Raw genomic sequence first — 19,628 nt, 5'->3', positions numbered from 1 at the left:
TCAATTGGCAACAAATAATAGCTTAATAAAAACATGTCCCAACAATGAACAAGTCTGTTGCATAATGGTACAGACGATCAATTTACAATAGACTATGAAACAAAGTTTGTATAATCTGAAAGACCACCATCTCTAATTTATCTTCCTTAGATAACGCGGTCTTTCCCAGACTACCATGTGTAATGCCAGTTATTTTTGTTTACAGCAACATCCATACACAAACATGACAGTTCCAAGTCTTCCATATTATCGGGAGAGAATTTATTAAAATTGGAACAAGTAACATGACGCCAATAGCAGTCAAAATAATCTACATTGTTGTAAAACATGTACAAATGTAAATGAGTCAATAATGCTACAGTCGCGATGTTAGGTGCAAGCTTAAAATACTGACTTTACTAAAACAATTGTCCAGTGGCTCTTTGCATCATATATAAAATAAATGACACCGGGGCTTGACACAATGATCCACTTCGACCAACCCATTACACAGATTGGATGACTCATCATGAATAATTAACATGAATAATTAACATGAGTAAAACATCTTAAACAATCAGTGTACACAACTCAGTACATAATGAACTTCAGATAGGAAATGTATTACAGATGCAACACATTGAAACACCATGTTTTAAAGAAGAGATTGATTACTGAAACTATTCTAAACATCTGAATGGAATTTATAAATTCACTGAACTCCACTCCAGTTCAAGACAAACCAACATATATAGCAGCAGTATGCATTTTTAGATCTAGCAGACGCTCTTACCCAGAGCGACTTACAGTAGTGAGTGCATACACTTTTATACTTTTTTTCCGTACTGGTCCCCCGTGAGAATCGAACCCACAAACCCTGGCATTACAAGGCCATGCTCTACCAACTGAGCAAAACAGTTTACATAAGGCTAGTTCAAAGTGCTCATTGTATCATTCCTAGTCAATGGTCCAGTTCCACTACCTGACATCAGGTATAACAGACTACGGTGCAAATTTGTATCACACCATCCCAAACCCTCACACTGGCTACAGAATGTTCTAGCATCCGCCCACATTTCATTAAAAACAAATATCAGCTTTGTTATTTAATACAAACTGGCAGAAAATGCCAAGTGCTTGGGAAGGTAACAACCCTTTCACTCTTTAGTCAAATAATTTTTGTCCATGGTCTAACTAACCCTTTCCAAGTGCCAAACAGTAAGAACTATCAGTCGGTTTTGACACTCTGAAGCCCATCTCTCCATGTCTGCCGAGGGAGGCCTGCCCAGTTCACTGTTGAGTGCAGTCAGGGTCGTATTCATTTGAGCACACAGTAGGACAACGTTTTGCAAAAAAAAAAATAAGCATGTCTAATTCGACAATTTCAGGTAGTCCCACTCCGTTTTGGCCTGTACACCCCCCCATGTCGCATCTAGTGAACACGACCCTGTCGGATACCCATTTGGGTTGGCAGTTGGCCCGCTCAGTAGATAGTCAGGCTGACTGAGCGGTTCATCTTCTTGCCGATGAGCCTGGAGCTCCTGCTGGACTGAAGGGTAGAGCGCGTTAGGACCCTATCAGAGATCAGAACCTTCTCCTCTGCGGCTACTTTGGCCTGCTGGGCCTTCTTCAGCTCCCTGCACGAGGACAAACACATTGTTAGAGAAGCCATTCATAACTACCAAGAACATAGTAATTGCATCTGAAATGGATTCCTGAATCAATAAAAAGTAGGTAGCATTACATCATTTCTTCACAAAACAAACACTATATCGTAGTATTATCCATAACAGTCCTACTTACAATATGATACATGAAAAAGGAAGGAAAGCCTTGAGACATGACATATGAAGAGGGTACGTACTTCTGCAGTAGCGCATTTTTGAACTTCTCTGCATTGAGTTCCACACGGAGCTGGTCAGCGCTCATGCGGGAGGCAGTGAGGAGGACGGGGTGCTTGGTGAGGGAAGAGGCAGACGGCCTACTGGCAGGGTCAGGGTGGATCATCAACTGCAGCACACAATACATTAAAACCACTAATTAAACATTATTACTACTGCTTGTCCTGCACACAAACCACCATTACAGAATGAAGCACTGCATCCAACATGGCACCCTAAACCCTTTATAGTGGACTACTTTCGACCAGGGCTCAGGTCAAATATGCGCACTATGTAGGGAAAGTGTACCATTTGGGAAGCACCCCTGGTCATTTCTAGTCATACCTTCAGTAAACTTGGGAATTCCTGTGAGAGCACTTGAGGTATCGCAGGTAGTTTTCCTTGTCTGATGTCATGCCACTTGTCACCATTAGTTGGGAGTGGTTCAGCTCCTGAGGCACTGATCACAGTCAGTGCCAGGGCAAAAATATCTGCCCTGGTGAGGTTTCTGTAGTCCTGAAAAACACATTGGTTCAGTTGTTACGTCACATGATTTTGGATAATTTAACAAATGTGGTATGGGGAGGAGTTATCCAATTACCTCTTGTAAGACTTCATTGGCCAGGTACCTGCTGTCCCCTTCTTCAACTTGAGGATTGTCCATTCTGGTCACATGGCCAAGATCACCTGAGGGAAAAATAAATAAAAAAACATCAGAATCCATCTGCCTGGTTGACAACTACACTCAATTATTAGCTTGTTTCATTTACATGATGTTTTCTATTGGATTTTTTTTTGTTGAAGTACCTATTTTGTAAATAACATTTGTATTTGGTCCTTCATCATCGTCAAATTGATCGACACACACCACAGTCCTTCGGGATAAGAAGATGTTGCCTGAGAAAAGTAAAGCACGGCAAGTGTTAAATCATAAATATTTTAAATGATTTCATTAGCTGAGCTGTATGCAAAACTTTGCAGCTACTTACTTGGCTTGATGTCCATGTGAACCAGAGAGGTGGAGTGAATGTACTTCAGTCCACGGGCCACCTGAAGGAGAAGGTCCTTGAGGTCCAGCTCAGAGAAGAAGTGCATGGTTCTGTAGTTCTCTGAGACCACGTCTGCCAGTGTGCCGCCGTTACAGTACTCATTCTGAATGAGCATGTGGTCGTCCTCTGACCAGGCAGAGTAGTACCTCACCACATGGGGGTGCTGTCCCAAGACCGCGTGGGCATACACCTCCCGGAGTGCATTCTGTCTGAGGAAAACAGAACACAATATTAGCACAAAAATGGCATAGCATTAAGGTCAACAAGGCATTTAAATTTACACTTGGATTGTCAGCTTTTCAAAATCCAAGAGATTCTCTTACTCGTCTACAGATCCAGCGAGGGGCTTCTTTGAGCGTTTGATGGCATAGATGCAGCCATCGAGTCTTTTCACACATTTGAAGACAGAGCCAAACTCCCCAGATCCTATCTTCTCCAGCTCATGAAACTCTGTGGCATATCTTGACATCATGTTGCTATCCAGAAGAGTCATTCTCTGCAAGAAAAGGACAGAGATGCTTATACACTTACAGTGCCGTGCGAAAGTATTCGGCCCCCTTGAACTTTGCGACCTTTTGCCACATTTCAGGCTTCAAACATAAAGATATAAAACTGTATTTTTTTGTGAAGAATCAACAACAAGTGGGACACAATCATGAAGTGGAACAACATTTATTGGATATTTCAAACTTTTTTAACAAATCAAAAACTGAAAAATTGGGCATGCAAAATTATTCAGCCCCCTTAAGTTAATACTTTGTAGCGCCACCTTTTGCTGCGATTACAGCTGTACGTCGCTTGGGGTATGTCTATCAGTTTTGCACGTCGAGATAATTTTTTTCCCATTCCTCCTTGCAAAACAGCTCGAGCTCAGTGAGTTTGGATGGAGAGCATTTGTGAACAGCAGTTTTCAGTTCTTTCCACAGATTCTCGATTGGATTCAGGTCTGGACTTTGACTTGGCCATTCTAACACCTGGATATGTTTATTTTTGAACCATTCCATTGTAGATTTTGCTTTATGTTTTGGATCATTGTCTTGTTGGAAGACAAATCTCCGTCCCAGTCTCAGGTCTTTTGCAGACTCCATCAGGTTTTCTTCCAGAATGGTCCTGTATTTGGCTCCATCCATCTTCCCATCAATTTTAACCATCTTCCCTGTCCCTGCTGAAGAAAGCAGGCCCAAACCACGATGCTGCCACCACCATGTTTGACAGTTGGGATGGTGTGTTCAGGGTGATGAGCTGTGTTGCTTTTACGCCAAACATAACATGTTGCATTGTTGCCAAAAAGTTCAATTTTGGTTTCATCTGACCAGAGCACCTTCTTCCACATGTTTGGTGTGTCTCCCCAGGTGGCTTGTGGCAAACTTTAAACAACACTTTTTATGGATATCTTTAAGAAATGGCTTTCTTCTTGCCACTCTTCCATAAAGGGCAGATTTGTGCAATATATGACTGATTGTTGTCCTGTGGACAGTCTCCCACCTCGGCTGTAGATCTCTGCAGTTCATCCAGAGTGATCATGGGCCTCTTGGCTGCATCTCTGATCAGTCTTCTCCTTGTATGAGCTGAAAGTTTAGAGGGACGGCCAGGTCTTGGTAGATTTGCAGTGGTCTGATACTCCTTCCATTTCAATATTATCGCTTGCACAGTGCTCCTTGGGATGTTTAAAGCTTGGGAAATCTTTTTGTATCCAAATCCGGCTTTAAACTTCTTCACAACAGTATCTCGGACCTGCCTGGTGTGTTCCTTGTTCTTCATGATGCTCTCTGCGCTTTTAACAGACCTCTGAGACTATCACAGTGCAGGTGCATTTATACGGAGACTTGATTACACACAGGTGGATTGTATTTAATCATCATTAGTCATTCAGAGAGAGAGTTTGCTGCATTGAAAGTAAAGGGGCTGAATCATTTTGCACGCCCAATTCTTCAGTTTTTGATTTGTTAAAAAAGTTTGAAATATCCAATAAATGTCGTTCCACTTCATGATTGTGTCCCACTTGTTGTTGATTCTTCAAAAAAATACAGTTTTATATCCTTATGTTTGAAGCCTGAAATGTGGCAAAAGGTCGCAAAGTTCAAGGGGGCCAAATACTTTCGCAAGGCACTGTATCTAAAGTAGTGTGTGTAATAAACCAAATTTTATGTCACATGCACCGAATACAACAGCTTACAGTGAAACACTGAACTACAAGCCCTTAACCTGTTACTCCTACCTCCTACTTTTTCGAACATTCTGTTAAAAATCGGGCAACATTTCAGCGCCCTGCTACTCATGCCAGGAATATAGTATATGCATATGATTAGTATGTGTGGATAGAAAACACTCAGACGTTTATAAAACTGGTTAAATCACGGCTGTGACTATAACAGAACGTGCGTTTCATCGAAAAGTGCAGGAAAATCTGATCACTGAAAATGGGAAAATATATCCATACGCCACTTCAACCCATTGTTAAACGTGAACCACATTAAATGGGGCCGAGGTTGCAATACCTACAGCTTCCACACGATGTCAACAGTCTTGTCATTTGCCTACGATTTGTTTCTTGGTCAAACAGACACGAGGCAGCGCAGTTCTTCCGGTCTCTGACCGGATATTTTGGTTGAGATTTACCCGGACATTATTTCCAGACGTACAGCTATAGAATATACATCGCCTCGTGATCAATTTGATCGCTTATTAACGTTTACTAATACCTAAAATTGCATTACAAAAGTATTTCGAAGTGTTTTGTGAAAGTTTATCGTCAACTTTTTTAATTTAAAAAAATGACGTTACGTTATAAAACGCTATTTTTTCCCCCGTTGATCACACAGTCTTCATAGATCGATATCTAGGCTATATATGGACCGATTTAATCGAAAAAAAGACCCAATAGTGATGTTTATGGGACATCTAGGAATGCCAACAAAGAAGATGGTCAAAGGTAATGAATGTTTTATATTTTATTTGTGCGTTTTGTGTAACGCCGACTATGCTAATTATTTTGTTTACGTCCCCTGCGGGTCTTTTGGGGTGTTACATGCTATCAGATAATAGCTTCTCATGTTTCGCCAAAAAGCATTTAAAAAATCTGACTTGTTGCCTGGATTCACAACGAGTGTAGCTTTAATTCAGTACCCTGGATGTGTATTTTAATGAACGTTTGAGTTTTAACGAGTGCTATTAGCAATTAGCGTAGCGCATTTGCATTTCCAGATGTCTAGATGGGACGCCTGCGTGTCAGGTAGGAGCAAGAGGTTTTAACCAACAATGCAGTTAAGAAAATACCCCCCCAAAGTGAGAGATATGAACAAATAATTAAAGAGTAGCAGAAAATAACAATAGCAGGGCTATATACAGGGGGTACCTGTACAGAGTTAATGTGCAGGGGACACCAGTGTCGAGGTAATATGAACATGTAGGTAGAGTTAGATAATAACAGAGTAGCAGCAGCGTAGAAGGGGGGGGGCAACCCAAATAGTCTGGGTAGCCATTTGATTAGATGTTCATGAGTCTTCTGGCTTGAGGGGAGAAGCGGTTTAGAAGCCTCTTGGACTCCGGTACCGCGCAGTAGCAGAGAGAAGTCTATGACTAGGGAGGCTGGGGTCTTTGACAATTTTTAGGGCCTCCCTGACACCGCCTGGTATAGAGGTCCTGGATGGCAGGAAGCTTGGCCTCGGTGATGTACTGTGCCATACACACTGCCCTCTGTGGTGCATTGTGGTCGGAGGCCGAAGCAGTTGCCATAAACAACTATAAAAAGTTAAACGTATATTTGTGATTACAAAAATTCACCTTTGATGGTGGAACGATGTCCTCTTCACACTCCGCATCACTGGCTTCCATGTCCTCTCCACATGAGCTTTAGAGACAAAGGAAAGTTAACAAAATGTGTTATATAACCTTCCAACCACTGGAGGGCAGACAATCCCTACAAGTGCACATTGTGAGTGTAACCATGTGGCTTTGGGTTGCTGCCAACAAGCACGCAATAGTCAACTGATTTAATGCACACAGATCTAGAAGCATGTCTGAATCCATTGTCAACTAAGAATAGGCCATGCTCCATTTACACCGACAGAAATACAAATCTCCCAATTCTAAGATGCTTTTTTTTTTTTGCACAACAGTCATAAAATAAACTTGAGTTGTGGCACAGTAGTAAAATATGATCTACTTTACAACACTAACTGCAACTACTTTTGAGTTTTATAAAATGGTTCTGACAAGAGTTCCACAACTACATAGGAAACTCAAGTCCCACTCCCACTACACCCACAAAATCCCAATGTAACACCTGGTAAATCATGACATCAGTATAAGGTGCTTCTCTTACTCATTCCTCTGTGATCTCTTTCGGTTGTTCCTTTGTAACGTTGCTCTCTGGATCAGTAATGAGTCAGGGGTGAATGGATTGATGTTGATCATGGGTGCCGGTCTACTCCTGCTGTCTGTGTGTGGTCTGCCTGTTGAGTCCCCATTCATGTTGACACCTACTCCTGCCCGGCAGACTGTGGATCCTATGGCCACTGCCCTGGCTCTGGACAACAGACTCTGAAAGGGAAAACAAAACATTCCATGAGATAAGAATAACATGTGTATAGTTGGTGAGGGTCATATGAATACAAATATTGAAAATAAGTCACAAGGAGATCAATGACTCAGAGGAAACTCCTCTATCCCATTGCCTGTAACACATGGTAATATAATCAAACTATGTCTTCTCATGTTCAAACATGTTGAAGACAGAAATAGTCAGTGCTGGTTATCTCTGGCTGAAAACTCTAAAAAGTTAATTTGATTTTACATTGTGGATCTGATAGAATCATTTGAAAACAACATGTTACTGTAGTTAACCTTAGGTGTGTGTGGGACATCAAATAGCCGGAGTTTTCTGAAGGTTTTATGGGGCGGTGTGTCGGGACAACCGGGAATGGGAGAGCTTCCATCCTCCTGATTGTAGGAAAATTCCGGGGACGAACTGTTGTAATAGGGCCGGGCCCCTTTTCTCGGAGAAAGTGACCCCTTCATCAAGTCAGTCCCTGGTGATTTTAGGGGGAAAAGACATCCAAATCCCTCCTCATCCCAATGTTCAGCGCGATCCTCCGCGGTAGCGGTCTTCATGGTGCTGTTACAGACGTCTTGGTTTAAGTAGGACTTCTGTCTCGGCGATTGCACTGGGGAGTCCATTTCGGCAAGAATCGACTCGGCTCCAATGCTGTTGTTGCCATCGTCCTCTCCGTCACTCTGGTTGAAGTCTAGTCTCTGTCGAATAGGTCCCATCTTCGGGGACGTACTGACGAACATTCGGCAACTGAAACTCATCACTTCCCAGGCGCAGTAAAGTTCGCTATAATGTAAAAGTGGCGAGTTAGCCAAATCGTTTCAAATTATCCCGAGTAGCTTGACATCCGTGTGCCCATGGCGCTACAATCTTGAGTCAATTTGTAATCCAAAATGACGTGGCTAAATACATTAGCTAACGTTTGCTGACTAACTTTGCAAATACGTTAAAACGGTTAGCTAGCTACAGTAGCACGGTAACGCGTTATCTTCGTCCCATGAGGAGCACACCGTACCGGCAAACACACGATATATTATGCTGAGCGCTTATTTACTACATAAAAACGAGTTTAGTACGTGTCTAGCTGTGAAAATACTCCAGTCGACTATTTGTTTACCCGAAATATTGTCACAATTTGATCTGACAACACTGCTGCGATTCCCGCGACCGTTGGCAGAATTATTCCAATCAAAAAAAAAAAAAGATTCCAATCTTCAGCCAATGAGAACACATTCCTGAAGTTTGAAACGCGGGCGTTACATCCTTCGAAGCGTAGTTTTACGTCACTAATTGAACTTTTGAAGTGCACGTCACTTTGGCGCGAATTGAATCCTTGGATCTTAATTTTTTTTTTTTTATCCTTTGACGCTTTTAATTAATTTGTCCACAACATTAGTCCCCATTGTTCTGTATTGTAATTCATTGCCCTTGATCTTCTCAACCTAATCTTCTAGCATTCACAAGAGACACTGATGCTTTCTGAAATTGCTTCTTAGTATATCATTAAGTATTTAACAAAAAGCCAATATTCCCAACAATCTTAAATTGATAAGAATTGTCCAACAGCTCATATAATAGTATGAGCTGATGACGTAAATATGTGGTAGAGACATTTTAAGCACTTGCTATAAACAAATATACTGGGTCTTACACATACAAATAAATTAAATACTAAATAATATCCTGTTTCAAAAGTAATCAAGTAGATTTCAGATTATAAATCCACAACATTATCACAAAAACAATTAGTGAAAATATATAGAATTGTACTGCTTTATTTAACAACCAATGTGTACCCATTATTTGTACATATTCAAAGGTAAAATATATGCTGGATTCAAAACATTGGCTATTTACTGTATATACACAGAATACAATATTCACACAATGAAAAATGGTACAAAAAGTCCAAAAACACATTACATTTCTATAACTCATTCATGCAGCAACACACATCTTACTCATGGATGTTTCAGCATTACAGACTGTGCAGCCATATCAAAATGTCTATTTACAAATCTTAATAAAGAATTTCATGTTTGATTTAAGAACAATACCCTTGAGTCAGAAAACTGCAGAATATGTATAGATCTTGTTCTCATCAAATATTTCAATAGGAGTCATAGTACTGAAAGGATTATCTAATCTAATCATCCAATCCCATCTCTCCTTGTTGTATTCTTGATGCAATCCTGATGGCTTCTTCGAGTGAAGGTTGTTCACTGAGCTAAGAAACACAAAGGTTGAAATCACACAGTGAGAAAACATAATATTATTTATGCAAAATTGGTGTGATCAGGTGTAAGTAACATATTTTGTATTATCTTGTCATTATATACTTTAGTTTAAAAACTAAGGCTCCTCCCATTGCAGTAAACAGTAGCTCATGTAGGCGTCAAAGGGAAGCAAACCGACATAGCAGACTGACTGGGTGGAGTCTACAGGGATGAGTCAAGACTAATCTTATTTACTTAAAATACCTTGTATTAACATCACAATGGAATGACTGATGTGATCATTGAATACCAACACACTGAATGTTATTGTTTCTATTTACCAACAGATTTGTCAGGAATAGTCAGCAGTCTGGAATAGACAGGAGTGGTGCAGAGTTCCTAAAACACGTGTACCTCAAGACTGAATAGGACCCTTAGTGATGGTCAATGATCTCAGATTCACACTGCTGTAGGCCAGCTCAGTGACTACAGTAGAATGCACTGTACTTCTTTATAAGTACAGTGAGTTAGGCTAACAAACAGCTGTTTGTGAGTTAGGCCAACTGTGAGTTAGGTTAACAAACAGCTGTTTGTTAAAGCTACTGCAGTGTCATTTGAACTCGTTATGCTTCTCAGCATCCAATGGGAATATATTGTGTGCCCTGCTTGTCTCTTAATGTTACAATATTTGGTGTTTTGTGTCAGAGGGAGTCCCCTACCTGGACAGCGATCTGTGTGCCGTTTGAGGTGGCTAACAGAGTGACAGGGTGAACCCCCTCTGTCTGCATGCCCTGAAATGAGGCCAAATCAATGGCCACCTGGGGGGGGAAAGAGGTCCAAGATGTATTAAGACCTGAAGTCCAAAACGCATCACAAGTCTGAAGAGGGGGTTTTGCCCTTTAAGTGGAAAGTACCCAGTTCTATTGGTGTTTGCTGTGGGTGTGTTGATAGAAATAGAATCACTAGTCATCATTCTAGTTCTGTCACTGTTAAGTTATCAAACAGAACTAAATCAAATAAAATTCCAAATCAAATCCATTTATAAAGCCTTTCGTACATCAGCTGATATCTCAAAGTGCTGTACAGAAACCCAGCCTAAAACCCCAAACAGCAAGCAATGCAGTTGTAGAAGCACAGGTACACATTTGGGGATTTCAGATCATGGTGGTAAAGTTTTAGTAAAACTCACCTGCTCTTCTGTACCATCTGCTGCTACCATGGTGACTGAATGTGTTCCATCTGCATTAAGCATTTCATGGGAAGGAACCGTGAAGGTGGTGCCATCACTGGTTACCATGGTAATTGTATTTCCCAATGCCTGCATGTCAGCCTGGGAGATACTGACCTGGGAATGAAAAGACATGTAACATTTTAATCATACACTATATATATATATATATATCTTACCATTTGCCCTCTATGAAACATTGTACAGCTACACAAATCAGTCTTCTGTGGGAAGCACTGGAGTCAACATGGGCCAGCATCCCTGTGGAATACTTTCGACACCTTGTACAGTCCATGCCCAACGAATTGAGGCTGTTCTGAGGGTAAAGGTGGGGGGCGGGTGGGTGAAACTCAATAATAGGAAGGTGTTCTTAATGTTGTGTACACTCAATGGATAGTGTTTATGTGAAAACTATTTAAGATGCATACTTTCAGTTTTTCCAAACTCACTTCACTCGCGCATAAGAGAGGCTTGCAGTACTGGCACATGCGCAGATCAAATGCATTGCTAGAATGCCAATTGAGCTGTTTACATGTCCTAATCATTGAAAAACCAGGTGTTTTAATTTGCATATGCTTATTTCGATTATGACCATACACCGATTAAGATAAGCATAGTTAGGTGTTTACACGACTAATGCTATACTTGGCCCTCTGTCATAATCAGTTTCATATTTAGTTATTAGCGTGCATGTAAACATACCCAGTGTATGGTGCCATGGGTATAGAGGTGTGCAGATGTATGGGGATAAATGGGGTTGTTGAGACATTAATTAAGAGAGGTAACATAGAAATAGAATGAATATGCTCATTCTAGTTTAGTATTTGCTAACCTGTTGGTTAGTGAAGTGTGATCAAATGCACATCTCTCAACAGGGTGCAGGCCCGAAAAAACTAGGTATAAAATAAATACAGCCTGCACACGCATAAGCTCCACCACGCACCTTTATTCACCATTTCCTGTGAACGCCATCTGATTTATTTTTTATTATGACAACTACTGTTGGGTATTAACATACGTTTTGTCTACCTGATATAAATGTCTACACAGTTATAATATTCAATCTATCTATCTATATATATATACACAGTGCCTTCAGAAAGTATTCAGACCCCTCGACTTTTCCACACTTTTGTTACGTTACAGCCCTATTCTAAAAATTATCCTAAACAACCTACATACAATTCCCCATAATGACAAAGCGAAAACAGGTTTAAAAATGTTTACAAATTTATAAAAAAAATAACAACAGAAATACCGTATAAGTATTCAGACCCTTTGCTATGCGACTTGAAATTGAAGGTGCTTTCTGTTTCCATTGATCATCCTTGAGATGTTTCTATAACTTGACTGAAGTCCACCTGTGGTAAATTCAATTGGTTTGACATGATACGGAAAGGCACACACCTGTCTATATATATATAAGGTCCCACAGTTGACAGTGCATGTCAGAGCAATAAACCAAGCCATGAGGTAGAAGGAATTGCCCGTAGAGCTCCGAGACAGGATTGTGTCGTAGCACAGATCTGGGGAAGGGTACCTAAACATTTCTGCAGCATTGAAGGTCCCAAAGAACACAGTGGCCTCCATAATTCTTAAATGGGTGAAGTTTGGAACCACCAAGACTCTTCCTGAGCAATCGGGGGAGAATGGCCTTGGTAGGGGGGGATGACCAAGAACCTGATGGCCACTGACAGAGCTCTAGAGTTCCTCTGTAGAGATGGGAGAACCTTTCAGAAGGACAACCATCTCTGCAGCACTCCACCAATCAGGCCTTCATGGTAGAGTGGCCAGACGGAAGCCACTCGTCAGGAACAGACACATGACAGCCCGCTTGGAGCTCACCAAAAGGCACTGAAAGACTCTCAGACCATGAGAAACAAGATTCTCTGGTCTAATGAAATCAAGATTGAACTCTTGGACCTGAATGCCAAGTGTCACGTCTGGAAGAAACCTGGCACCATCCCTACGGTGAAGCATAGTGGTGGCAGCATCATGCTGTGGGCACGTTTTTTAGCGGCATGGACTGGGAGACAAGTCAGGATCGAGGTGAAGGTGAACCGAGCAAAGTACAGAGAGATCCTTGATGAAAACCTGCCCCAGGGCTGCCAAGTGGCTCAGCGGTCTATGGCACTGCATCTCAGTGCTAGAGGCGTCACTGCAGACCCTGTTTCGTTTCCAGCCTGTATCACAACCGGCCATGATTGGGAGTCCCATAGGGCAGTGCACAAGTGGACCCGCATCATCTGGGTTAGGGTTTGGCCGTCATTGTGAATAAGAACTTGTTCTTAACTGACTTACCTAGTTAAATAACATTTTTTAAAAAAGTGAATCTTCCAACAACCCTTAGCACACAGTCAAGACGACTCAGGAGTCTCTGAATGTCCTTGAGTGGCCCAGCCAGAGCCCAGACTTGAACCCAATCGAACATCTCTGGAGACCTGAAAATAGCTGTACAGCAACGCACCCAATCCAACCTGACAGCACTTGAGAGGATGTGCAGAGTAGAATTGGAAGAAACTCCCCAAATACAGGTGTGCCAAGTTTGTAGCGTCATACTTAAGACTCAAGGCTGTAATCACTGCCAAAGGTGCTTCAACAAATGACTGAGTAAAGGGAATGAATATTTATGTAAATGGAATATATCAGTTGTTTTTTAGATTTCTAAAAACAAGTTTTTGCTTTGTCATCATGGGGTATTGTGTGTAGATTGATGAGACAAAAAAACTATTTAATCTATTTTAGAACAAGGCTGTAACGTAACAAAATGTGGAAAAAGTCAAGTGGTCTGATTACTTTCCAAATGCACAGTATGTGTGTGTGTACACACACACAAAAAATATCCCCTTTCAACTTAAATATGTATAGACTGCTCTAATTGATGCTTGTCCTATGTCTATAAATATGGGTGTGGTACACTTCCGGTGAAATTAAAAAATTAAATGAGTGTGAAGACTCCATTTATTTTATACTAACCTGTTGAGTTCCATCAGGGTGTGTTATGAGCTGCACATGCTGCTGACCAATGGCCTCAGACTCAGTCATCTGTTCCGAACAGGACTCCTCTTCCTCCTCCTCAACCGGGGCAAAATTCACTGAGGGATCATCGATGGCCTCTGAATCACATGGAATAACAACAATGACATTTCTCAATTAGCGTCTCGTGACTCAGTCATTACTCTGGTTGCAGTCCTAATAAGGGCATAACAGCAGTCAGTGATTCATCGAGAGTCAACCTTTAAACAGAGGTATACGTCAGACTTCAGAGGTAATCTACAGGTAACTGCCAAGATAAAAGCAAAAGCTTGAGTAAATTAGGGGGACACAGTATATTGCAAGCAGGTTCTTCCACAAAGGTGTGGTTCTTGAGTTAAATAAGCAATTAAAAAACATCCCATCATGCCCAGATGCTCATTACTTTGGCTACCATAGCTAGAATACTCAGTGACTTTGAAAGAGGGGTCTCAAAGGAGCATAGGGGGTTTAAAGTGTGTGTCTCAGTCTCCAGATCTCAATCAAATTGTAAACTTATAGGAGATTCTGGAGCGGCACCTGAGAAAGCATTTTCCATCACCATCAACAAAACATCAAATTATGTAATTTCTCATGGAAGAAAGGTGTCACATCCTTCAAAATGAGTTCCAGACACTTGTATGCCAAGGCGCATTGAAGCGGTTCTGGCGGCCCAACGTCCTATTAAGACACTATGTTGGCGTTTCCTTTGTTTTGGCAGTTACCTGTATGTTTATGGTTATTAGGTCACCACTAGTTACACCTTCGTACACATAGGTTGGGTTCTTTTTTTTTCTCCTCCCCAAAAAACAGAGGAGAGGAAAGACAAATAAGATGAAGTCATCCATTGATGACTAATACATCTGTGTAAGGTGGTGTTGACTTCCAAGCCTGACCTGTAGGGGGTTCGTAGTAGGCCTCCTGCTCTTCCTCAATGGGCTCTGTGACGTTATGCGCTGTGCGTTTGTGCATGGCCAGGGTAGAGATCTGCTTGTAGGTCTTCCCACAGTGGTTGCAGTTGTAGGGCTTGCATGGTGTGTGGACAACGTGGTGTTTGTAAAGGCTGGAGTACTCTGTGAACCGCTTGTCACAGCCTGGGACTGTGCATACATAAGGCTTCTCTCCTGTAAATACATTCATTTCATTAATCACACTGTAAAAAGGCCACACTACAAAAGGACTGAATAATGTTGTGTGACTTTTAACATAAAGAAAAATATAAGGACTACATACCTGTGTGGATCCTCACATGGTTCTTATAGTTGGTGGCACTGGCGAAGGCTCGCCCACAGCCAGGCTCTGCACAGTAGTAAGGCCTCTCCCCTGTGTGTGTGCGAATGTGCACCTTCCTGATGTTAGAGGTAGTAAACGATCTCCCGCACCCCTCAAATGGGCACATGAATGGCTTCTCTCCTACAGTACAGCGGGGATGATGAGCTTGTTCAAGACCTCTTCAAGTTCATGGTAGAGATTATTTATAAACAGCATGATCACATGATTTCTAATCCAAATCCGAGGACAAAAAAAAATTAGTTGTACACTGTAGATTGCATGTGTAGGGATAAGATTAGGTATGAGTCTGACTCTGGACAAGTTTTGTACCTGTGTGGGTTCTGATGTGCTTTTGGAGGTCACCTGACGTCTTGAACGACTTTGCACAGTGCACTTCCTGGCAGCGATAAGGCTTCTCACCAGTGTGTGTCCTGATGTGGCTTTTCAGACCATACCCTTTTGGGGAAAAAACAAACACATTTTGCCGAGTTGGAAACATGCGCTATACGTTTAAGGATCACAGTCACACTGACCGACATTGTTCAGATAATGAGAAATTGTTCAAACTGAGGAAACTGGTATCTCCTTAGGCATTTAAACAACAATGTTACTGTGACTTATGCCGAGAGCCCCTCCACTTCATATCTCAAAGGATTATGGACCTTTGCATTAGTCTGAAGGTCGTTTATTACCTGTAGCAAACTTCTTTCCACAGCCCAGATGATCACACAGATATGGCCGGTCACCTGTGTGGTACCTCTCATGTACCTGCAGAGGGCAGAAAAGAGCAAATCAAACAAGATTAACAGATTAGTCATTTGGACCAGTTGAGTCTCACTCATTCTACATTCAAGAACCCAAATCGTCTTCAGAGAGTGAGTGTGCTTTACCTTCAGATGGTGTGCGGTTGTGTAGAGTTTCCCACAGCCCTCATAGTCACAGCGGAAAGATTTCTCTGTCGACTGCTCCCTAGAACTACGACCACTCTGCCTTTGAAGCACAATCTGAAAGAAATATGTATCCAATGTAAGCTGGTGGTAAATATGATATGACATAGATAAACATGAGAAGTATAGTACCTGCATCTGCACACCACAATCTTGCTCAGCTCTCATCAGTACGGAGTTGACATCATCAGCTTCCACCTGAGAAAACAAAGGGGGAAATAACCAGTGACCATTTTACCTCAAACACAGATAGGGTATTTGAAAATTGCATATGTTGATGAGCTGTTAAGATACAATGTCAATAGCAAACTACCTTAGCGGTGTATTGTTCCAGCACGTTGATGGTCTCTTGGTCGAGGGTTCCATCAGCGTTCAGGTCTGACACTGTTCCATCTGCCTGGATGGCCAGGATGGTGTTGGTCTGAGGCATCTGTACTGTGTGCTGGATGTAAGCTGTGGTGCCATCCTCCAGCTGAACAGCCTGCAGGGTATTCTGGTCATAGGTATCTGTGAGGGATTTTTAATTTAGTACCCTCTGCAAAAAGTTATTTTAATTTTAAATTTACCCATTCAAATTTCTCCTCAAATATTTAGACACTGGGTAAAAACACATTTATTGACAAAGCGATTACAACAATCTTAAAAAGATGCAATATGCAGAAATCACTCCAGCATTTCCTAGTTGCTAAAATTATTACATTTGCTTAATTTCAGTTTGTGATAAAACAAGCAATTTAGAGAATCACTGTACCATCTTAATCTCTGAAATATATTTTCAATAACCAAAAATATTGTATTTTCAGCTGTTTGAAGCATGTGTACAAAACCGAAAGTAAAAGATGCAAAAACTAAACTTAAGATCATAGACAAAGTGCATATTTACCACTTATTAGGCTTTCAATGTGAACTGACAGATCTATGACTCCCATCTCGATGTGAATTTGGTCAGGTCACCCAAAAGGCTACATGTTGCAGCTTTAAGATTGAGACAAACCTTTTGGTGTGTGGATGTAAGCCGTTGTGCCATCTTCCAGCTGCACAGCCTGACCATCCTCAAGTCTCAGACCATCTCCTCCAATTACATCACACAAAGGGGATCCTGTCCATCTGTTGGCCTCCTCTGATAAGTAAAAATGGGGAAATATTGATATTATATTACTTTTCCCACCACAATACAGTTTAATCTTAAAGTGAATAGTGACATGAATAAGCAAAATGCCTAAATTAAAAACAAAATAAGCAATGATTCATTAAAACACAGCAATAATTAACATTGCTAAGAGGAAAACAGACCTGCTCTTGGCATTGATACATGTTGGACATATGCAGTAGATCCATCCTCCAGCTGAATGACCTGTCCATCCATGAACTTGCCATCTGAAATGGAGACTGCACTCTTCAATCAGACTGCTCTCATCAAATAATGGACTAAATCACGATAATAATCAATAGAAAGAATAAATCTGCCATGACTTGGCCAAGCAAGGTTATCAACTCTTTCTACATGGTCAGACCGTTTGGGGGTTACTTTAAGGGGTAGTGTTCACTGTTAGTCAAGCCAATACCTTCGTGGCCACTTTCCATTACTGTATGTTTATGGAGATTATTGAGATTTGAGTTACCTTTAGGGTTGTGCTGTATGTAAGCTGTGGAGCCATCTGCAAGGGTCACAGCCTGTAAACTCACAGTGTCCATGTCCATTTGATCGCCATCTTTTGAACACAAATGACACAAGGGAGAAAAAAAAACGGGCTCTAAATGTATAACAGCATGTGTAAGTAACTTTTTGATTTGTTGGAAACTTGGCAGAATCCCCACCGATAATGGAAAGGCATGGATGAACTCACCTGAAACAGCCTCTGCCAAACAGAGGGTGACCTGCTGAGTGTCTCCACCTGCATTTTGGAACTCTGCAATGCCCTGGGAGTCCCGGTTAATCTGAGCCAACAGCATTGTCGCTCTGCCAGACGAACACACACACATACGTTAAATTCAGTGTGTGGCTGCATTCGGTGCACTCAGTCACTTTCCATACAACTCTTGTAGTCAGACGCACAAAGATCATTTATGGATCCGACTAGACCCACTTTATTTAATTGGATAGCAGTGTCTGTTGCATTATTAGATCATATGTACATTAATAATACAAATCAAACGTCCAGCTGACATGTTGTACAACAGTTGATATGAGCAGCGCAGATTCAACAGTTCATGTTGTTGCAAAGTTGGATGGAACTTGATAGGGCAGTCAACAGTGCAGCTTCAGCTAGCTGTGTCAGACATAACGTTACCGTAACAACTATAAATGTGATTGGTATATTTGTTACCTATACATAGCTAGCTATAGGTAACGAACTAAATTAGACAGAAACGTTAGCTAGCTAGCGTTAGCTGAGAACAAGTTTTTGTTCAATTAGCGTTAGTGAATTGATCACCGAGTGTCGGTTAGCTGACAAGTTCGTGATTCATGTATTTACTAGCAAATGTTGAGAAAAGGCAAGTTAGTTAGCTAAAGAAACAGTCAATGAGAATCGAGTTTATAAATAAGACTGTTAAACGAACTGCTAACGTTAACTAGTTAGCAGGCAGCAGTTAGTAACGTTAGTGTGAAGAGCGCGGACAAATAATTTGCTAGTGCTAATTAGCATGTGGCTAGCGAATAACATCTATATTTTTTTTTAGACAATACATGATTTAAACTATGATTTAATGGAGTATATTTCTCATTTCAAACGGCGAGCACAGATATCCCCTTCCGTCTCCCAAACTGGATATGGCTGTAGAAAGGCACACTGGGTAAAACCACATTTATACGAACCTCTAAAATTTCCAACAATCCCTTCGGTTCGACCACCATGCATCAGGGCAGGAAATGTTCTCCTGTGCGCGCACCCTGGAACATGTACAAAGATAGCTCTTGGCCCGATGATTGGCCAATATTTCAGTCACGCAAGCTTCTAGTAATCTCATTGGTTCAAAGTCAATTTCAATCATTGACTAGTGACCTCCCATACCCATTAAATCTTCTCATTCTACTTTTGGGGTACGTTCCATACTCCATTCTGGATCACAATTGCGACCGCTTAACTTTGCAAGTAAATTCAAACGATTTCCAATCAAATATTTAACCTCATATGTTATTATACCCCATATTAGTGCTGTTCGTTCAGCACAAGAAACAAATATAATCCTAAGAAACGTTTTCGAAGTTGGAAACAGCCATTTTGGAACCGCAAAGCCTCATGGTAGCATAGAGGTCGAGCGAGGTAATGTGGGCAATGCAGTTGAATAAAACTCCAGGGTATTTGTAATACATTTTATATACATTGACATTAGCCAGCGGTGTCTGTTAAATGAAACTACCCAGATCCAAGAAAACGATACGCAGTTTGAAGCAAGTTTACGGCCACGTTCTAGTTCGTCTATATCGTGCTGCGCAGTATGCAGTCATATCGGTCACTGATAATGTACACTAAAGCTCTACTAGTGGGAG

General features: G+C 41.3%; 2 protein-coding genes across 7 annotated transcripts; both read right to left on the bottom strand.

Moving 5' to 3' along the window:
* Positions 1-244: 244 nt before the first annotated feature.
* LOC118360557 (wee1-like protein kinase 1-A) lies at positions 245-8,689 on the bottom strand. The gene is made up of 10 exons (XM_052484230.1): positions 7,754-8,689; positions 7,233-7,450; positions 6,692-6,758; positions 3,232-3,404; positions 2,849-3,117; positions 2,667-2,756; positions 2,461-2,546; positions 2,205-2,375; positions 1,844-1,989; positions 245-1,616 (listed from the first exon to the last, which is right to left on the bottom strand). Exons 1-10 carry the CDS (start codon positions 8,219-8,221, stop codon positions 1,463-1,465), a joined length of 1,842 nt encoding a protein of 613 aa, XP_052340190.1. The 5' UTR covers positions 8,222-8,689; the 3' UTR covers positions 245-1,462.
* A 530-nt stretch (positions 8,690-9,219) lies between these two features.
* On the bottom strand, positions 9,220-19,445 carry LOC127913010 (zinc finger protein 143-like). Of its 6 annotated transcripts, none has more exons than XM_052484213.1 (16): positions 18,954-19,445; positions 17,983-18,095; positions 17,758-17,847; positions 17,429-17,524; positions 17,130-17,255; positions 16,449-16,642; positions 16,268-16,333; positions 16,079-16,192; positions 15,881-15,956; positions 15,519-15,644; positions 15,150-15,329; positions 14,813-15,040; positions 13,881-14,020; positions 10,866-11,021; positions 10,396-10,494; positions 9,220-9,687 (listed from the first exon to the last, which is right to left on the bottom strand). In XM_052484213.1, the coding sequence occupies exons 2-16, from the start codon at positions 18,086-18,088 to the stop codon at positions 9,607-9,609; spliced, it is 1,878 nt and encodes a 625-aa protein (XP_052340173.1). In that variant the 5' UTR covers positions 18,089-18,095; positions 18,954-19,445; the 3' UTR covers positions 9,220-9,606. The 6 variants fall into 6 exon arrangements, with proteins under 6 accessions (XP_052340173.1, XP_052340177.1, XP_052340181.1 ...); XM_052484217.1 differs by lacking the exon at positions 18,954-19,445 and adding an exon at positions 18,272-18,929; XM_052484221.1 differs by lacking the exon at positions 18,954-19,445 and adding an exon at positions 18,303-18,929.
* Positions 19,446-19,628: the final 183 nt, after the last annotated feature.

This window comes from Oncorhynchus keta, chromosome 2, assembly GCF_023373465.1.
Source record: "Oncorhynchus keta strain PuntledgeMale-10-30-2019 chromosome 2, Oket_V2, whole genome shotgun sequence".
In the NCBI taxonomy this organism is placed as follows: domain Eukaryota; kingdom Metazoa; phylum Chordata; class Actinopteri; order Salmoniformes; family Salmonidae; genus Oncorhynchus; species Oncorhynchus keta.
Note: the sequence above shows the minus strand (reverse complement) of the source record. Positions and strands in the feature narration are given on the sequence as shown.